This window comes from Seriola dumerili, unplaced genomic scaffold (assembly GCF_002260705.1).
Source record: "Seriola dumerili isolate Sdu_G_001 unplaced genomic scaffold, Sdu_1.0 BDQW01000025.1, whole genome shotgun sequence".
Taxonomy (NCBI): domain Eukaryota; kingdom Metazoa; phylum Chordata; class Actinopteri; order Carangiformes; family Carangidae; genus Seriola; species Seriola dumerili.
Window position 1 is genome coordinate 18,209,264 of NW_019174280.1, and position 20,256 is coordinate 18,229,519.

A 20,256-nucleotide genomic window follows, 5' to 3' on the forward strand; every position below is an offset into this window, starting at 1 on the left:
CCACAGCAGTGCCTCTAACATCCTCTAATCTCCGGGGAGAAACGGCGCTCTAAGCTGGCAACACAAGATTAAATGCAAACACTCAAATGTGCGAGCGCCTATTCACTCACACTCTCACTCACACACACACTCACACACACACACACACACACACACACACACACACACACACACACACACACACACACAGAAACAAAGTCAACACCCACAAACAAAGACACTCCCAGGACTAAGTCATGTAATACCAAAGGGTGTGTTATTGAATTCAGATGGGGGCAGATTTGCTGTGTGTGCTCAAGAATTGCTAAGTGGAACATGGACTTACCACCTGGTTCCTATAGATCTACTACACAGCTATTGATGTGAAACCTGTGTAGATAATGGGGCTGGCCTTCTCAAATTCTATCATTCTCAAATCACAAAATCATTTGCTATAGGGCTACAACTACCTATTACTTTCATTATTGATTAATTTGCTGATTATTAAATAAAGAATTAAATAATCAATGTATGGTTTGGTCTACAGAATGTCAGAAAATCCAGTTTCCCAAAAGCCAAACTGACATCTTCAAATGACTTGTTTTGTCTCTCCAAGAGCACAAAACCAAAATATATTGAACTATGATGTAAGACAAAGACACATCTCAGGAGCTAAATTAACAACAGACTGTTTGCCATTTTTGCTTAAAAATTGACTTAATCAACTGTATTATCAAAACACTTGCCAATTAATTTTCAGTTGATGAATGAATGAATGTTGACTTATCAATTTATCAATTAACCATTTCAGCCCCATGTTGTTAGTTATTTCTAAATCTTTCACAAGGAGACTGAAGAACAAACATCCTTTGAAAGGAATCCTCCGCACTGAATCTCCTGTTAACACACAAAAGCACAACAACTACTTTGATTAAAATTAGAGTTGCAATGATAAATCAGCTGATATTAGCTCATTGCAGAGAAGGAGGAGCATATGCTGTGATTACCTAGTATCCAGCCATGACAAACAGTCTGGTTTAATGTCTCAAACACAAGCTGAAGGTTTGTTTAATAGGATACAACATGCACACAGTTTGTGCATTAAGGTAGTACTGATATTTCGTCCTCAAACACATCTATACTTTTGATCTCACACACAGAAACAAAACCTACACACCCACATTTCAGGATGCCATTTGACACCATGACCTGAGCAGTTGTTCACTGAACTGCTTCAGTGCAACTAAAGGCCCTCTGAGGAGGAGATGGTGCTAATGGAGGTGGTAAAGGTGATAAATTGATGACCCCAGGCTGGGAAGCAGCAGGGGACAAAAAAGGCCTTAGGGTGCAGTATTGGACAATAGGCTTTCACCAGTAGCCACTGTTATCATCTTTTGTGGAGCACTGCAAGGCAGTCAATAGAACTGTAGAAGACTGATGAGTGTTAATGGGCTTCATCATCTTTAGCTTTTGAACTGCTCTCTCTCGTCTGCAGGATTTTCTCAGAGATTAAGGCATGTGCAAACGCAAATGAATGGGCACATTTCAGTACAATGATTTATGTTACTCTTAAATAAAGGATGAAAAACTCTGTAATCATGCTGCATACCATGTATTTAAAATACTGGACCCTGTCAGTACCTGAAAACCTAACTGTAACAAAAGCTTCCTCCACACTCCACAAGTCTACAGTGATTAGATCAAACTACATACTGTATGTAAATGTGCTGCTTGATAAAAATAATGAGGGAAACCAAGGGATGAGCTTCAGAAGGAAGGACATGCAGCATAATCTGGCTTTAACTCTTAAAGGATGACAATGTCCTCATCAAGTACAAGATTTTTAAGTACAGAATGGGGCAAGCTAGTTATTCTTGTAGATTTAAGCAAATCCTCTATTGTTTTTGTTGTTTTTAAGTTCACAAGGAGCCTCCCTGCATTAGCATGGGGTTTGTTGATGAAGCACTAAGAAATAGTTATAGTGTCAGGCCTAACCCAGTTGAGGGTTATTTCTAACAGAGAGATCAGCAGGTCACAGAGGTCATTGAAGTCAGGTCAGTCTAAACCAGTGATTTTCAAACGCGGGGGGGGGGGGGGCGGCAAGCCCCCTGGGGCAGCATAGAACCATTGGGGATGGTAGGGGGTGGTGGAGGGGACTGGAACTAAGGCTGCATCCACACTAACACATTTTCATTTTAAAAGGAAAACAGAATGAGTGAGCAGAATTTAACAGCTGCTAGCAAAGGCAATGAGGTCAGGATTTGTTATCCATGTTGCATTCACTGCTTGTAGTCGTGACTGATAAGACCCAATCAGTAGGCAAGGAGGGTGTTTGTGTCATTGTTTTTGCCTGTCCAGACTAAAATGCAACCCCAGATTCTTTAACTAAAAGTAGCATTTCCAAAAAAGTCTCCATTTTAGGATCTTGGAGTATTCTGGACACCAGGCAAACACTTAGTGATGTGTTTTAAAACTAATATGTATTTGTGTGGATGTGGCCTAAGTTAAATCAATATGATTTATTTTAGCAAAACAAACAATTCTGCTGATGCTATCATCGTGACCTTTGTTTTGCTAAAATTCAACAAGGATCCTTTTATATTAGTTTCTTCCTCTATCATTGATAATGATTGACAAAACTTGTGGGTTGGAGTCCAAACAATCTATAAGCCATAAAATGTCCATTTTGAAACCCATGATCATTTCAGAAGCCCAATAAACTAGGCTCTCCCTCTCACACAAGGAAAACCTTGTAACTTGTACAAACCAGCTAGTTTTCCGAATGTCATGCCATTGCACCTACTGCACTTACACAAGCACTTACAAGCCTTTACCTGCCTTGTAACACACACAGCCAAATACATTATTACAGTAAATAGAAGAGCACAGTGTACGAACATGATTTTTACTAATACCTCGCATATGCAACTTTACAGACATTCAGTATCTCTTTTAAGGTGTTTTTTTAACCAACATAACAATACTATGAACTGAACCACTTGTAGAGAGAATGTCCATTTCACACAGTAATAATAACAACTCTGGACAGATGCCAACAATACTTTTAAAAGCTGACATAAGCTGATAAACGTTACATTAATATATCAGAGCACCTCTGGGGTTATGTTACTATGCTGGTTCTGATGTCATGTTTCATTGAGCTGAAACAATTAGTCAATTATTCTATGATTTGATCGACAGAAAAAGTAATTTGCTGCTTTTCTTTGTCACATTCATTGCGTATTAGTGCCAACCAACAACATGGACCTCAAATATAGAGTAAATATACATAAATGCACACACACACACTTTCCTTGCACATTGCATCCCTTGAGAATAGCACAACTCAAACCCATGTCATCTTAAAAAGTGAAAATGAAGAGAAAATCTGGAAAGATAAAGAAATGTCAAAAAGTGGTTGTAAAACGTAGAGCAGTGAAGAAATGTAACTTAAACTCACTCTCCCACGGGATTATACTTGTCAAAAGAAGTCAGCGCCTACCTTAGAACAAGAACATGAGACAAATATATAAATATATATAACTTCAAATAATTGAGTTTAGCTAAAAAAAAATTGAGGGGTGAGGTCAGGTAAAGAAAAAAAAGCGAGTAAGTGAGAAACTGAAAACACACACTGACGGGAAAATGTGCCCTTCATCCAAACAGAAGAATGAAGAGGGGGAGGGGAGAAAGGCAGCAAGGGGAAGAGCGCAGAAAAACGTCAGCATCATGGAGCACTGTGGCCCAGAGCAATTACAAGCCAAAAAGAGACATGTCTTGGCAGGTTGACCAATAGTTCCGCATGTTAGGGAGAGGCTCTGTACAACAACAATGGGAAGAGGAGGCAGCAGGCTGCTACAGTACATACCACACCGTGGGCTGGGCTAGCACAGACGGAGAGACTCTGTTAAAGGAAAGAATGAACGCCTGGTTCAGTATCCAGAGATGGTGGAGTGGTAAAGATATATAACCTTGCCGTCTCTCCCCTTTCCATCACCCTCTCAGCCTAGATTGAATACCAACTTTGAAAACACACACACACACAGAGGGGGAAAAAAACTGATTAAAGCACGAAGCAATGCCAGAGTGGATTTCAGCACACCATGTTTTGTGCTTATGAGGAAGGGAATGAGTCACAGTTAAACACAAGCTGTTCTCCCACTGGTCTGATGTTAAGAGTTTGCTCAAGAGAACAAGTTTTTCAGAAATGCTGAAAACAATAATGACTAAAACAGAGTCACAAGTGCTTTGTGAAAACTAGTGAAAGGTGTGAGTAAGAAAAAACCCTTACATCAATAAAAAAAAATTACAGAAATGTGTAGTAGATTTGTGTTTAAAGTCAGATTATCACATGTTTGCTTTCAATATCCACTGAAGACCTGAATACTGCTTAAGATTTGGCATTTGCCATATTGAATTAACTAAAATGGACATACAAAAAGGATAAACTATGAGAAATCTTCTGGGCACACAACTGTAAGCTGATCAAAGAGTTTAATTGCTAAAAGGTTGGAGAAACACATGTGCTGTAGTGGGAGGACTGGGCCAGGACAGAGCACCCATGAGGATGATTGCTAATCCCAACACCCAGCGTCTTAAGGCTGTGCTGGAGGAGACTCGGGCCATGGGGGGCGTTAAAATCCCCTGCCTTACTCTGAAGTGTCTGCCTGGCTGTGAATATCTCCCTTTCCCCATCTGTTACCGATGGCACTCGCCCGCTAAGGGCTGGAGGGAGGGGGAGGATTGAGGAAAACCCTGGTGGGGGGAAGACAAGGGTTTTAGCCCTCTTTGCCCAGGCAAATTAAAATTCTAATTATCCTCTATTACAAGCTGGGAGCGCTCTCAAGCAGATCAGATACTGATGACTTCTGCATCCAGCTGTTTGGTTGCTCCGTAGAACAATAGGCCATAAAAGAGGGTGTGTTTTCCACTATATGTGTGCGCGCCCGTGTTCAAGTGTGTCGGGAAGCAGGGGAATTTGTGTGCATGAATATATGCTTAAGGGGGGCTGTGCGTTGGATTAAGCTAAAGACCGAGGGGATGATGATGCTCTCTTTGGCCTGGTAAATATGTTTTTGTTGCATTGTTGGCCGCTCTCCAAGTCCTCTGTTGTTGTTTTTGATGATGTTGCTGTCATTTTTGGGACGAGGGTGTTTTTGTTTTTTGCCACGTTCCCCAGTCTCTAACGCTAATCCATGGGATTTTTAGCCAAGCTGTTGTTATTAGAGTGCAGTACATTGCAGCAGAGGCCGTGGTGCCATAGTGCTAGAAAGAATAAGATGGCGCACCATTCAGCTCTGCTCTTGGTGGATAGCTGTTGCTCAAAAATGACAGAGACAGGGGGAATTTTATTTTCTTTTTCTTCTGAGATTATGTTTTGGCAATTTTTGCCTTTATTAGACAGCTGACAGTGTAGCTGAGGATGGGAAATATGGGAAGATGGGGAGAGAACTAATGATATGGTCCTCAGCTGCAATCAAAACAGGGGCGCTGTGGTTATATCACACTTATATTGAACACTAGGCCACCAGACACTTTCAAGAACGTCTTATTAAACCTACCTTTGTTACAACCAATGAAAAAAGTACTGACCATCAACTGATGTGAAATTTATCTGCAACAATTTTAATATATTTTCGGTAATTTGTCAAACAAAAATAGCAATAATTTACTTCCAGCTTCTCAAATGTGAATATTTTCATCAATGACAGTAAACTGGTTTTGGATTGTTGGCTCGACAAACATATTTGAAGACTTGTGATGGACATTTTTTCACTATTGGTATACATTTTTGTGGGCCAAACAAATAAGCGATTAATTTAGGAAAAAAATGAGTAGAGTAATTGATATATAGAGTAACTTTCATCCTAAAGTAAAGATTTATCTGTATGGTACTTAACAAAACAATGTTACAGTGGTTCACATTTAAGCACAAAATAATAAATAGTCAGGATAGTAACATATACAAGAACAACAAAACACAGACAGACAACATTTGTTAAAAGAAGCAAGGGTATATAACTGCTTCTTTTTTTTTTATTAAATTGAGGTAAACTGCCCCTAAATTAGGATAGCGAACACAGGCTTTCCATTTGTTCTAAGTGAGGCTCTGTTGATATTGGTTGGCAAACCTAGGAGACTCTACGATTATGATATGGCCATAATTTGTGAACATACTCAGGGGCTTCGCCATGAAGCCTAAAAGGTAACAACTAAACATTTTTTGTTAGAGATATAAGTCTAACAGAGGCATAAAAAATGTACTTCATTTAATTATGATTTAGAAAAACAGACCCAGTTAGGTGGTAAATATGACACAGCTGAGATATACGAGTCTATCAAATCCTAAAATTCAAAGTGACTGGTACAGTGTAATAAAAGTCAAAATGAAAAGATCCGTACATTTTACTATACTTCAGATATTATGTTAATCTGTTCCAGACAGTCATAGTGCAACTACAAAATGTGATACGATGTTGATATACATGTGTGTAGAGAGTAAGGTTTCTGCCCTCACTTTCGTTCTTTCACACATACACAAACATCACATATTAGTTTTCAGCGAGTGACACTTCAAACAGTATGATATGACACGACTCAGTACATCGACCTGGGTGGGTGACACAGGGCCGTAACATGGGACTCTCGATGTCTGGGTGAGCGATACTAGCAGTGTCATGTTCTACTGTGCGCAACTGAGAGGTCATCATGCCGTAACACTGACACACAGACACACACACAAATATCTGCTTTCACATTCTGTTCACTCATAACAGCTCGGCACTGACTCGAAGAGAAAGTCAGAAAGAGAACTAAAGCACGTTTTATTGAACAAGGGGAAAGGTCATGGGAAATTAAAATGCGAACAAAAAGGTGGACTTGTATTACTGTAGGAAAGAAAGAATGCAGAACAAAGCTAAAACCTCAAAACAAGAAACCCATTTTTCCAAAAAGCGCTTTTGTTCCATATCCAGGGCCCTTAAAGGGAGGGTTGAGGGACCTAACTGAGGAAAAATGGAGGAGGAGGAGTAGGAAGAGGAGGATGAAGAACAGGGAGGCAGTGTGAGGGAGGTGCTGGCACGTTTATAAAAAAGCCTGAGTACACACAGATACAGGCAGACAGTTTATTCACTATGCAAGTGTAGGTTGCAAGTGTCCCAAGGCGCCTTTGTAAACAGCAGGTTTGTGTTACTCACTGACAACCTATCTCTGCTGTGTGAATGGTTAGGGGCACAGGGTATGAATCTGAGTGGTAGACAGAGCAGTGAGCACTCAGGTCATCACCACACACTCCTACAAAGGCCAAGTGATGTCCGTATTGTACACTGGTGCCAAAGACAACAGTGTCATTTCTACAGTAAACAGGAAATACGCCCCAAAACATGAGTCAAATAGCTGTGAGCCTCCGTAAGAGCATTTCCAGAGAACTTAGCCGACCACTCATAGCATCTCTTCCTGCAGCTGCAACACAGAAACAAACACACTGACTGCATACACCCATGGTGGAGGAAGTCTCTAAACAGACAGAAACATCCTCCCTCTCCCCACCCATTCCTCCCCTGCTGTTGCAATGCATTTAGCAAGCCACGTGTACTGCCATTACACCCCATTGTCCCCACTCACTGAGGGATGGGGCACAGTGACAGATTTTAGCAGCGTGCCTCCGAAAAGCACAACAGACAACTTTGCATTTGAAGGGTTAAATATGCATAAGAGGCCAAAGAGGGTGAGGGCAAGGGGGAGTACCACCATTGTGTGACCCTCTCTTCAACCCCTAAGATACAAGCATACACACACATACACACACTTTCTGCCCTCGAGTAACAGATGGGAGGATGTTAGTGGAGGCGAACAGTGAGCTCCCCCTTCTCTCTTCTATCACCCTCACTCCAGAGGACAGCTGGGAGGCAGACATTCCTTCTTCTCAGCTTTCAGAGGAAAACAAAAGAGTGTGTGGGACCCCTCCTACACACACGTGCATGTGTTCACACACACACATACACACACAAAACACCCCCCCCCCCCAAAAAAAAAAAAAAAAAAAAAACTGTCAATGCAACTGTGGGCTGATCATATTTCAGCAGCCTGAGCCTGCCAGCCAGCAGAGATACGAGTGCTGAGCCTGGGACATTTGTTGAAGGTGAAAGTCAGGGAGATAATCCCAACCCTGCTTACCAGAGCCGGCACGCTGATGTGTTAGTAGGACCAGAGCCACTGGTGAGGGCAGTGTAAGTCTGTCCGGAGCTGTAATAGTATGGAAATTTTTAAAAACTGTAGTAAGACAAAAGCTTAGTCTGCAGCTGGCTGTTCTTTTCTGGCCGACTTATCTTTACCGGCACGCCTGGGTTGTTTGGTGAACAGGTTCTCTGCAATAGCACAGCACATATCGTACTACACACAACACACTGGCTAGGAGAAATGAAGCAGTGATATTGCAGAGAGCAGGAAGACTTCTAAGACAACAATAATTGTTTATTTCTGTTTTGTTAACACAGCAGGATATAGGATTATCGTGATATATCTTTGTCAAAAACAAAAACGGCAAGGAAGAGAGAGATTGTGTCCTGCATTTTGAATTGCATCTCCAGTGATTCAACAATGCAGTCATTGTCACAGCCCAATGTCCATCATCATTCTAATGACGCCCAACTGCACTTTGATAGAGCAACTGCTGGAGCAAGTCATCAAGAGAGTGAACAAATGGCAGCAAGCATCAGTAGCCTATTTAACACATACAGTCTGCTCTGCTGAGAGAAGTGGTATGCCATTTGTTGTTAGAGTGTGTCCTGTGTTTTGTAAGAGCAGTGGGTTCTTACATGCCAACATACTGTGTGTTTAGTATACATTATAGACCATTGCAGATTTCTTAACATACACCATAGACCACTAAAAAGTGAAACTGCTATAGATCTCCTAATCATAAAGGGAAGCTGATCAAAGGACATACTTGACAAAAACATTAAGTGCAGTTTATCTTCCTAGTGGCGAACCCCAATCCTGGCATTTTACTGACAAATCCTACTGCCTACATAATGTCAAGACTGACCTATTTCTAAACTTTTGTTTGCTCTGGGTACAGAAACTGTCATTATGCAAAACAGTGGACCCATGTTCTAATGAACCCCATTGTGAGCATATAAACAGCTGAGCATATAAAAGACATGCATTAGCAAGTGATGCACTATGTTCAGTGTGTGAGATGCTAGATATTAAAGAACCTGGATCTTGATCAGGGGCAAAAAAATTGTATCAGGACATCCCCACTCACTGGTATATCACTACATCAGTTCTACTGAAAAGAAAAGAAGAGCTAGGATTAGATGCAGCTTATTTGTCAGGAACATTGAAAAATATTCCCAAGGAAGTATATCAAGTTCCTGGGCAACTATCCATTAGCCTTAAAGTAAAAGCCGAGTAAAAGTTTTGTCAGCTATGAATATCAGTGGTAGATACAGATACATGTGCAAGAATATAATACTGAAACCTGACATTGTTATAATGAAGAAATGGAAAAATACCGGTAGACAAATTTCTCTCAAGCCAAAAACACAGGATCACAGAAAGTTTGTTGTCAGTAGGAAGTCCAGTGATAGTGCTTCCAAGAAACTACTGCTTATCATCATGAAGAAGTGTGTGTGTGTGTGTGTGTGTGTGTGTGTGTGTGTGTGTGTGTGTAAAGTGTGAAAGGAAGCACAGCCAGTAAACAGCAAACAAACAGTTATTGACCCACAGATGCTGAAATAAATGTTGAAGTCATTAAGCCTCAACTTATGAACTTATGAAATATGTCAGACAGAAATCACAGGTTTCCAGTTATTTTCAAATGTGCCAAGTATGTTATATATGATCAAATTTGTGATCAAGACTAACTGACATTTATAGTAACAATGACTTCAGCCCACACACACAAGCTCAAGCTGTCAAAGATAACATGCTTAAACAAGCTGCTAGTCGAATCCATTGTTGCAGTCATTTATTTTAAAAAAAGTAATTCTTAGAGTTGCTCACATTTCTCCATTTATTATTATAAGTTGATTATTGGAGCTTTTCGGCTGTGGGTCAGACTAATCCAACAATTTAAAGACATCTTTGACCTCTGATAGTTTGTGATGGCCATGTGTCATTGTTTTTGAACTGAATATAAATTCAAAGATTCATTTGTAAATCTACTGTCCTGTTCAAACAGATATGCAGATATAAAAATAGATAAGACACAGAGATATGCACGCTTCTCATAAATCCTGACACAATTATCCAAATGGACTCCAGTGATGCCTATACAAAGACCTTCGCCATTTGGCTACTGTTTGTTACAGAGAGCTGTTTACAGATGATGTAATAAGGACAGAGGGTATTAGAGTGGAGCTAAGCCAACTGGCCACTAAACATCTCACAACTCCATCTAATGGACTGGATAGTTGGAGGGACGGGATTGGACTGGACTGGGCAAAAAGAAAAACACAGAATAATGAGAAGTAGGGAGGAAACGTTGAATGTTAATTCATCCTGTTGGCAAATATGAGATATCAGTAAAAACTGAATTCTAGCCATGTCGATAGGGTAATGTAGAAACCAGCTTTTAGTGTGGACCCAAGTTCAGGCCTACAAGTCAGCAACCATGCACATCACTGAAGTATCTCTTAGGAAGGTATTTACTCCCTAACAGCTCCAGGGGTGCTGTTCTGAATCCAGCTCTATGCTCCGACTTCCCTCTGGAGGACGATCAGCTAAGAATCATGAATTTTGGTGTGTTTCCCTCTCTCTTCTCCTCATTTACAATCTCTATTAAACATCTATCGAACTGGAAATTGCGTAAAAAGAGGAAAGCAGTGGCGGAGCAACTTCTGCAGAAATGCAATCAGTTAAAGAGAAACAGTGTGACAGGACAGCACATGTACACCACAGCCCTTCCCATCAGCTCAGTATGAGCAAGTCTGTCAGATCATGTGGTTTAATTTATTTTGCTGTCTGTTATGCCTCTAAGACTGACTGTGTTTGAGTAGCCTTGCACTTTAGGTAAGGTAAACTAGCAGAATTTCTGATGAGAGCTACTGACAAAGCTAAAGTTGGACTAAAGCTAACAGCTGAATCAACAGAATTGGGACTTGTGCATGATGCAGTGCGATATTGCCCCATTCCCACTGTGTTGCCACAGCTACGGCATGTTGAGGCACGAACAAATGTATTTCCAATGTATCAGCTGATAATCGTGATTACTGCTGTTGTGCTAAACTGATGGTCTTGTGATATCCAGTTGCCTGTACTGAAGCTTCTGTCTAACCTAAGAATTTCAGTGATTTAGAGTTGTAATTGCTGTTTTGAGATACTGCTAAGGAAAGCCAAACATGTACTGCTGCTTCTTCACATTAAAAGCCTTCTACTGGCAAAAGGCTTTATTGTGAATCAGCTATAGGAAGTGCACCTTATTTTGTGACCAACATTACATAAATAACTTAGCTCTCCTTGATCTACAAAGCAAAATAGGGATATTTTTGCAAAGGATCAGTTTAGTCTAAAATTTCCCAAATAAGATTATGGGGAAAGGGTAAAAACCTCCACCAAAATATCACCTTTTTACCCTGTTGAACTGTTGACAGAGAAGCATTCATGTTGTAACGCTGTTATGACTTGTGATCATGGTTGTTCACAGACTGGCACAGTGTGGATGTCTCAACAATTGGCAAATTCAGCATGCGTGTGTAGGATGCTTGGTGCCTTATGCGTAAGCTGATGAACATGTTTGAACATGATGCCGTTGTTGACTAACGGTGTGACGAAAAATCGGCCCACAATGTTTCAGTGGGCCTGAAAAACACACATCAAAGAGGTGAAAGAGGAGGGAAAAAACAAGACTGATGAAGAAAACGGAAGACAGAGTGGAGATTTAAAAAAAAAAAGTGAAAAAAGAAAGAGATTAACATGAATTTGTGCTTTGGCAAGTTTCTGAGGAGACAGTTTGACAATGCAAACGCAAGAAATACACAGAAAAAAACAGAGAAGAAAGCTAGAAAGTAGAAAGATGGTCAGATGCAGAATGAAAGTAAAGAAAAAGAATGAATTAAAGAGTAAAAGACAGAACAGAAGCAAAAGCTACAGAAGACAGGAGAGAGTGGGGGATATATTTAGCAGCTCATTAGTCAGAGATGTCCTCTCCTCAGCAGGCTGGTCCCTCAGATGAGGCCCTTTGGAAATCATTATGACTGCCTGCTGCTTCAGACAACCACACACATTTCTATGGAAAATAATTTACAAACTGCATCTCCTCTCCCCAGCCTTAATGTAACTTTAAAATAATCCCCAAGTTCTGGAGAGAGGCCCAAAAACAAAGCTTTGAACAACGTGAGTGAATACTAACTGTGTGGGTTTTAACATTAAATTCACAGCATTAGCATGGATAAAATAACCATGAAGAGCTTGGTTATAAATGCACCTCCATGTATCTAAACTCATTTTGTATGCAATCAGATTTGACCATTGGTGTGAATGGTGCTGCCAGTACCACCACTCCCTGCTTCGACATTCATTAACCTTTAACATAAAGCTGTCATCAGAAATAACAGCGTGTGGTCAAAATACTGCTCACACAAACTGCAACCACAAATATATATGTCAAGAGAAAAATGTGAAAAAGAAACATCAATGAAAAATTAACATTGAAGTGGGAGTCAAAAAATGAAAATCACATCATAAGTTAAGTGTTGGCAGGCGGGTGGGGGCGATGTGTAGCTAACAATAATCCTGGCCATCTGGGATCTTCACAAAGTAATGGAACTGTCTGGTCAACTGTTTAAAGTGGATGAAATGGTCTTGCCTGTCCGCACTGCAGTATCTGTTTCCATGGTGTATTTCTTTGTCTGGCGAGGCATTTAAAGTTTCCCTTTAGGGCTTGATTGGGTGGGAGAGCTGTTAAATGACATAGGGTGAGAGCAGAGAGTGATGGCTCAAGTGATAAACACACAGGTAATGAAAGAGAAAGGCTGATGGATTCGACCAGACTGCCGCTAATGGGCTTCGGTCTCACCTGGCTAATGGCTGGAGCCTTTAAGAGAGAGGGAGAGAAAAACGAAGAACAGAGACATCATAGAAAAGGGGCTGTGGTGTGCTCAATATACCCAGTCTCTCTCTCTCTCTCTCAAACACACACACACACACACACACACACACACACAGTGAGTTAGCAGTCCTAATTGCAGACTGGTGATCTAGTGGAGCTGCAGCTTGCTGTGGTTTGGCCTGTGGCTTCCAACACCGCCCCTAAAAGCCCTCTTTGTTCTCACATTTCAGAAAGGAGCCAGTAGCCAACGTATTGCTTTACTCCTGCTTGCCTGCAAAATGCCGTGCGAACAGGACTTCAGGGGACTATTTTGAACTGTTAATTGCACAGGACCCATTGTTCACCCCCTGGGGCTGCACTGTTTGTAAACCCATCCTATTTAACAAACTTTTCTGCTAGGGCTGAAAACCAACAGTGTGCAGGCAGACTTGCACACTGTGGCTTCTTTGTACACACACACCATTTTGTTTGGCTACAGAAAGCAACAAGTTTCAAAGACTACAGCTGTTTGAAGATGCCAGAAGTAGGGCATGGCTCATTCAGATATTTTCCTCTGTGGTCAGAGCAGTGACGCTATGCTAGCCACTTGAGCCTCCACTGTTATTAAAGAGAAATGAGAGTTGTTGGGTCTTTTTCCTTGAGCAACTTGGCTTTCGAGAAAACATCTTCATATCCTTGGGTTGGTCATACACACTGATTCAAGAACTGCCAAAACAAAGGGATCTGACTGTGCAATAGGTCTTCTTCAGGCTGAGCGGAATCTATTCAACTCAAGCCAAGAATGGACAATCGATTGTTAAAAACAAACACAAATCTCAGAGGAAATTAGAAAGGCAGCTCTCTGCTTCCTTTCTTGCTCTCCTCCCCTCTCCCCCTGCTCTTTTCTTTACCCTATGACTCTACTTTTCTTCCAGGCCCAGGGAAAGCCATTTCCCGTTCTCACACATAAACATACATAAACGTCACTGCCTCACAGAGCACACAGCAGGCTTGTTTGTGGGAGACTTCTGGTCCTAGCAGGCACTTTCATGTAAAGCTTTAACTCAGGACAATGGGTTTTTAGAGGGCATCGTTTATCTATTTAACTGGACCCACAACGATGGTCAGAGTCATTTTGCCTCCTTACATATAACACTGTTAGGGCTGAAAACATGCCGTGTGAACATGTGAATAGACCCTTTGGCGCTCGGATTTCCCATCTTCACTCTTTCAGTTCTGACTCACTGTCTAGGCCCACTTCCTCTGAACTAAACCACAAAGGCTCACTGTAAGGAACAGACATCATATTAGGAACTGAGCTCCGTATAGGCAACATTAGTGGGATGTCAAATAGACTCAGAAAAGACATGAAACAAGTGATGCTTGCACTGTGCCCTGAAAATCCTCCAGACCAATGCCATTTATCCTTTCATACACAAAACCCAAGGTGCTGCTCTGTAATGTGTGTGTTTAGTGGAACTCTGCTTGAATGGAGAGATGTTTTGTTTAGCATGTTGCTGCTATGTTTGGAAAAATGTCCGTGCATCATAAACACAAATGTAATCATACGCAGTAATCACAAACACAAATTTGAGGGAGCCATTTACATTAGCTCAGCAGATACCCTGCTGGTAATCTTGTTTACAATGAACAGCTGAACAACAGATAAAAAAGACATGACTTGGACTGTGATTGGTTCTAAAAATAACTCAGCTCCAAGAGGTTTTGTCACTATGTCCTAACAGAACTTATTAACAGTTACAAGAAATCGTTGTCCTGACCTTTCCACAAACAACATGAAACCACCAAAAAGGAGAAGCTTAAAGCTATTCCTTTCTTTGTTCAAGGAATCAAAAGGGGAAGCAAAGAATGCCTCAACCTTTACGGTCTATCATCCCGTCTCTCCATCTAATTTACCATCACTGAAATGCCAAATTTCCTTAAAAGAGACATATCTACAAAAAGACCAAAAGTGGAACCTAAACCTCCACAGACCAGAAACAGCTTTGATGCTGCTCTGTGCTGTATTCTGGTCTCTGGTGTTTGGAGCTTTTGCTCTAGTACGCAAATACTGTACAGTATATTTTTTAGTATCCATTTCTATTCATACCACTCACAGGTATTTGTATGAGTCTGGAATAAGCCTGTCAGCGGTGATGAAATTTCATATTCATGAAAATTCCCTGGAACACGTCAAGGGATTACCTATGTGAATTATGTATGGTGGGCAGGAGAGAGGCCAGTGAACAGGAGAACTAATGACATGATGACTAACTATGGATTTCAGGTCATACATGGATGCTGTAAATGCTGTAAATTCATGTCTTGGTTGTTTTAGTGTTGTAATTGTTGTAATGTCTTGTTCTTGTGTGTACATCTCATTGTTCTTATCTATACTCCATTTCCTTTGCTGTATCCTTGTTTTCTTGACTGCAATGAAAGTCATTACGGTTTAATCTCCTTTCTTGCGTGATCAGGACTTAACAGAAAAGCTGCTGGAAAGGAGCAGTAGGTTATGTTTAAAAATATCTTCTAGCTTTTTTTCCCGTTAGTTCTGTTATCAAGGAGGTAAGGCTCTAAATCTTTCATTCCTCAATATAACTTGTTTGTGATGTCTGATTAAAATTTAAGTTCATACTAAAATGCCTGAATTGAAAATGCCAGAAAACTCATCAGAAATATGAAATACTATACTCATTCATCATTAACAAGTTGGGGAAAAAAATTTGTTTCAGAACAGTTTACCTAGAAACCTGTATACCTGAGCCATTCACTGTTATTAATATATTTAGCTTGTATTCATTCAGCGCAAGAGTGCAAATATCAAGGGCTGTACACCATTTTGAAGAGCCAGAACTCTTGAACTGTGAGTCAGCATAAATAACTGCCTCATGTACTATAAGGAAGTAACTAAAGTTAAAAAATACACAGCTATGACGGCACCTGAAAAATAACCTTTGTATTGTCGTCATTTCATTCAGAGTATTATTTTCCATTACATTCCTGAGAACTTGGTTTATTACAATATGAATTAATGCTAATGTCAAAATGAACACAAACTAGATTGAATGGGCGTGTTGTCCATGCAGTCTCCTTCAAGCAGCTCATGAGATCGTAGGTCTAGAAAAGTTTAGATCACAGTTCATATACTTCACTGCCTTTAACCAAGCCAGTTGAAAATAGTCCTTGCAGTGGAGTCTAGAGAACTATCTGTCCTTTTCCATCAATTGACTGGCAGTCTTAAAGGCGCAGGTGCATCATGGGTACTGGAAAGAAATTCTTGGGTGCACATTTGTCCCTAAGTAATGCACCGACTATCATAAACACGGTTGATGTAGGGTTTGTATTTTGATACCTTGAGTCACAGAATTTCTGGGTACAGCCTTATATGTTATTCTATGTACAACATCCACAAATAACCAGAGTACGTGAAGATCACACGTAAAGATAGGATTGCACACATACACACACATACACACGCATAGAGTACACGGAGCACGTGGGCTGGTGATTTGAGGACACATTTCCTTGGTATCGGTAGGCAGTGTTATGTGTGTGAGTGTTTTGGACGCAGAACGTGAGCACGATACCAAGCCCTCTGGGCTCAACATGAATCATGTGTGTTACATAAGAGAGAGAGAGGGAGAGCAAGAGAGATGATGCACTTGGGAAGTGCCCTCCCCTTTCTCATCCGCCCATCTCTCTTTCTACTCCTGTTGTCTCTCACACACATTCATTTATTTATGGCATTAAAGAAAGAAAATCAATTAACACTTTACAAACATCCCAGATGCCCCCTCACACCCTTAAACACACACACACACACACACACACACACACATTTACTTATTCATACATACACAGTCCGCCTGCTCTCTGTGGCAAGGACATCTGGCACATTTCACAAGCTGGCTGTGTGTGTGAGTGTGTGTGGGTAGTGCATGTGTGGAGGTAGTGTGTGTTTGTGAGTGGGGGGGGGGACTGGAATATTGGAGAGCTGAAGTGAAAGGAAAGCTGGCACAAGCGAAGGGGTTCGACGAGTACAAGCAATCAGGACTGTCTTCCTTCAGAAGAAAAACACAAGCTTTATAGGTCCTGCAGTGACTGATAAATACCTGTACTACCTCTGTTTACTTTAACTTCCATGTCTGAACCACAATGCCTCCAACAGATAACAATCAATTCAATTTTAAACCCTGATACCTAACATTCAAAGATAATTATCTAAGATCTCAGGCTGAAATAAAAACCTGATCTGAGGGCTGTTGTGGGGTAATAACCAAAACTGTCTAGCCGCGCTAAAAGCTCTCAGAGGACGCTAAATGTCATGGCTGATTAAAACCTTATGACAGCAATGTGACCACAGACAACACCATCTCTCTTTCACTCAATAGCGGAGGAAAACTGTTGTGACTCATTAGGGCAGTGAATGGATTCACAGAGTGGGTGGGATCGAGCACTCAGCTGCCGCACAGAGGCAGAGCAACCTGACCGACCCAAGGGTAAAAGAGACCGGTTTAATCTGACTGACCTGCAAGACGAGGAAAAAATAACCTCAATCAATTTACAACAGATGGGCGAAGATGGCGGTTTAGTCGATGTGTATCATGTGGGAGCAGAAACAGAGAGAAAGAGTGTGTGTGTGTGTGTGTGTGTGTGTGTCTCTGTGTCTCTGTGTCTTACCTGATGCGTGACCATGAGGGAGCAGGGCGAAGAGGAGGAGAAGCGCAGAGGCAGCCAGCCTGTGGGCTAGAGAGGAGGAGGAGGTGGAGGGAGAAGAAGAGGAGGACAGGGCTCTCGTCTGAAACGCTACCATTCCATCGCACATCTTTTCTTCTGGCGACCAGCGAGAGTCCTCTACGGCTTAACCTGTCCAGGCCACATAGAGGAAGGGATAGAGAGGGAGGGGGGAGGAAGGACACGGATTACTATCAACATTCAGCGAAGGATTACGTAACCAAAAGCAACACAGAGAGACAGGAGGGAATAGAGAAAGAGCTTTAAAGACAGGAAGAGAAACAGAGTGTGACTGAAAAAAGGATTTTCTCTACGGCATCACCTAACAATTGGATTAGTGATGATAACAATAACTAAATGAATGACTCTGTGTACTTCTTGCTCTCATGTGTTGGTTCCTCAAAACAATTAAACCACCCCCTTGAGAGACAGACAACAACTCTCCTTTTTAAAATCTACTAGTGGCAGCAGCAGTGGCTTGAGAGTTACTCTGATCTCCCCCTCGATCCCCAATCTTGTCTTTGCCACAAAATCTAAATGAACCAGCAATTAGACTCTGCCATAGATGATGTAACAGGGAATCACATCCCTGCTGCTGATGAGGTAGCAGCATTAGAGGGACAGAGGCTAAAAATGTGCCCGAGAGAATCAGCTCAAAAACAAAACAGCGATTACAACTGCAGCTCTTACTAAAACCCTGCCGGTGAGTGGAGGAGCTTGTCCAAGTATCTGCATTTTACTGTAGCTTCATCATAAAATAAGTAAAATTTCAATAAGTTTTTGACTCAGGCTGCTCCCTAGTGTTTAGCCAATGTCGCTGATCAGCAAAACTTGTTACTTTATTTACTAGTTATTCAATATTAGTTTGTTTGTGCATCTATAAAAGCGCATAAACAAACACTTACTAAGCAAGGAGTCCTCAAATGTAGTTATTAAAGAGTCCTGATAGAAAGGGCACAGTATTTTACAGTTGAGTGATAAACAGATGCTATTCCACGGGCTGCTCAGCTGTGATGCTACGCTGCCATATGCTGCAGATTGTTATCTGTGATAGAGTTTGACGGACATATTATGTAAAGATAACTACATCAGGTGCCTCTTGCTGATATATCCCCAGTATTTTTTAACCACTCGTATGGCCAAACATACTTTATAAGCTGATGATAGTTGCAAAGTGTATTTTATAGCCAATATCAGCCAATAATATCAGTATAATAAGCTTCTGTTTTGTTCCTTGCGTCACTTATTATAGATTGCAGACAATGTTTTTCCTTTTATCCGGGATTTTTTTCCGTAAGCACAATGTAAGTGCAGTGTAAGTGGTTTCTGTAAATGTAAAACATCTAACATGTAAATGGAAAATCAAATGCTGTGTTCCGTGATCAGTGGGACAAAAAAAACAAAAAACACAGCCATATGCACACAGACAAAAACAGCCCCATCCTCTCTCCACTAATCTCTCTCTGTGTTACCACTTTAACTAACTTCCTAAAAGCATTTGTTGGTTGATTGTGGGGATACAACGAGATGTATACTATCATTTTGTAAATGACATGCACATGCACGTAGTATAGGGTATGCGGACAGTGGAACCTAAACGACACTGGGATGAAGAAGCAGTAGCTGCGTTTTGTAGGGAACTAGCCGGCTGGCAGGCAGCATATCCTCAAGAGAGGGCAGCGGGCCCATTACAGTTACACAAGGCTGCTGAGCTAATGGCTACAGTAATGGCATGGCTGCAGTTAGACAGCCACAAATTTGATTGCAGAGCTGCCGCGTAGCCACTGGCGCTGCCACATATACCATCAGGAGCTACTATGATGAGGAAAGTAACAGTGAACAAACACATGCTTGGCCAGTAGCATTCACACAACATGCTGGTAGGGGTCCACTGGACTGCATCAGAGCAAATAGTGGCCTTAAGTGGATCATGTAATGTGAAGGATCCACATTAAATGCAATTTCTTAGTCAATGTCATAATAAAATTCAGTTTTCACAACAGACCATTGACTCCAGTTTCAGTGACACTGTGTGTCTACCTTCTGTACTAATTACATGCTGCAATTCAACTTCAGGACATCTTATGCTACTGCCAGTGCTTCCACGTGTGAGTGTCCTGCACTAGGCTAGATTTCAAATTACCAAATATGAAGATCAGTTAAATTGGCAGAAAATTCCAAACACACACAAACAGCAGGGCCCCCTACTGCCTGCCACCTTTCTGATGTCTCCAAGAGTAGGTGGGATGGTGAGGCATACCTGCATGTGGTGCAGGCCAGTGGGAGAGAGTGACGCAAGTCAGTTTTGGCAGGACAGTTTGGTTGCTGCATTGAGCCAAAGGGCAGCCAGTCAAAAACACACGCAGGGGACCTGTGCCAGCCATTTGATCCACAGACGCTTTCTCATTTGTCCATGTTGGGATCAGACTACTGCTGCTAAGGCCTGGGTTACAGATAGGCTTTACATTAACTTGTCTAAGAAAAATCAAGGACAATCAAAAGTCAAA

At 41.3% G+C, this 20,256-nt stretch overlaps 1 protein-coding gene across 2 annotated transcripts in view; it reads right to left on the reverse strand.

Annotated features, from left to right (window-relative positions):
- susd6 (sushi domain containing 6) overlaps positions 1-20,256 on the reverse strand; it is a 32,953-nt gene that overhangs the window by 8,114 nt on the left and 4,583 nt on the right. For both annotated transcript variants that reach the window (XM_022770171.1, XM_022770166.1), the window contains exon 2: positions 17,696-17,881. In XM_022770171.1, coding sequence (XP_022625892.1) covers positions 17,696-17,840 — 145 coding nt within the window. In that variant the 5' untranslated portion in view covers positions 17,841-17,881. The remainder of the gene's footprint in view (positions 1-17,695; positions 17,882-20,256) is intronic.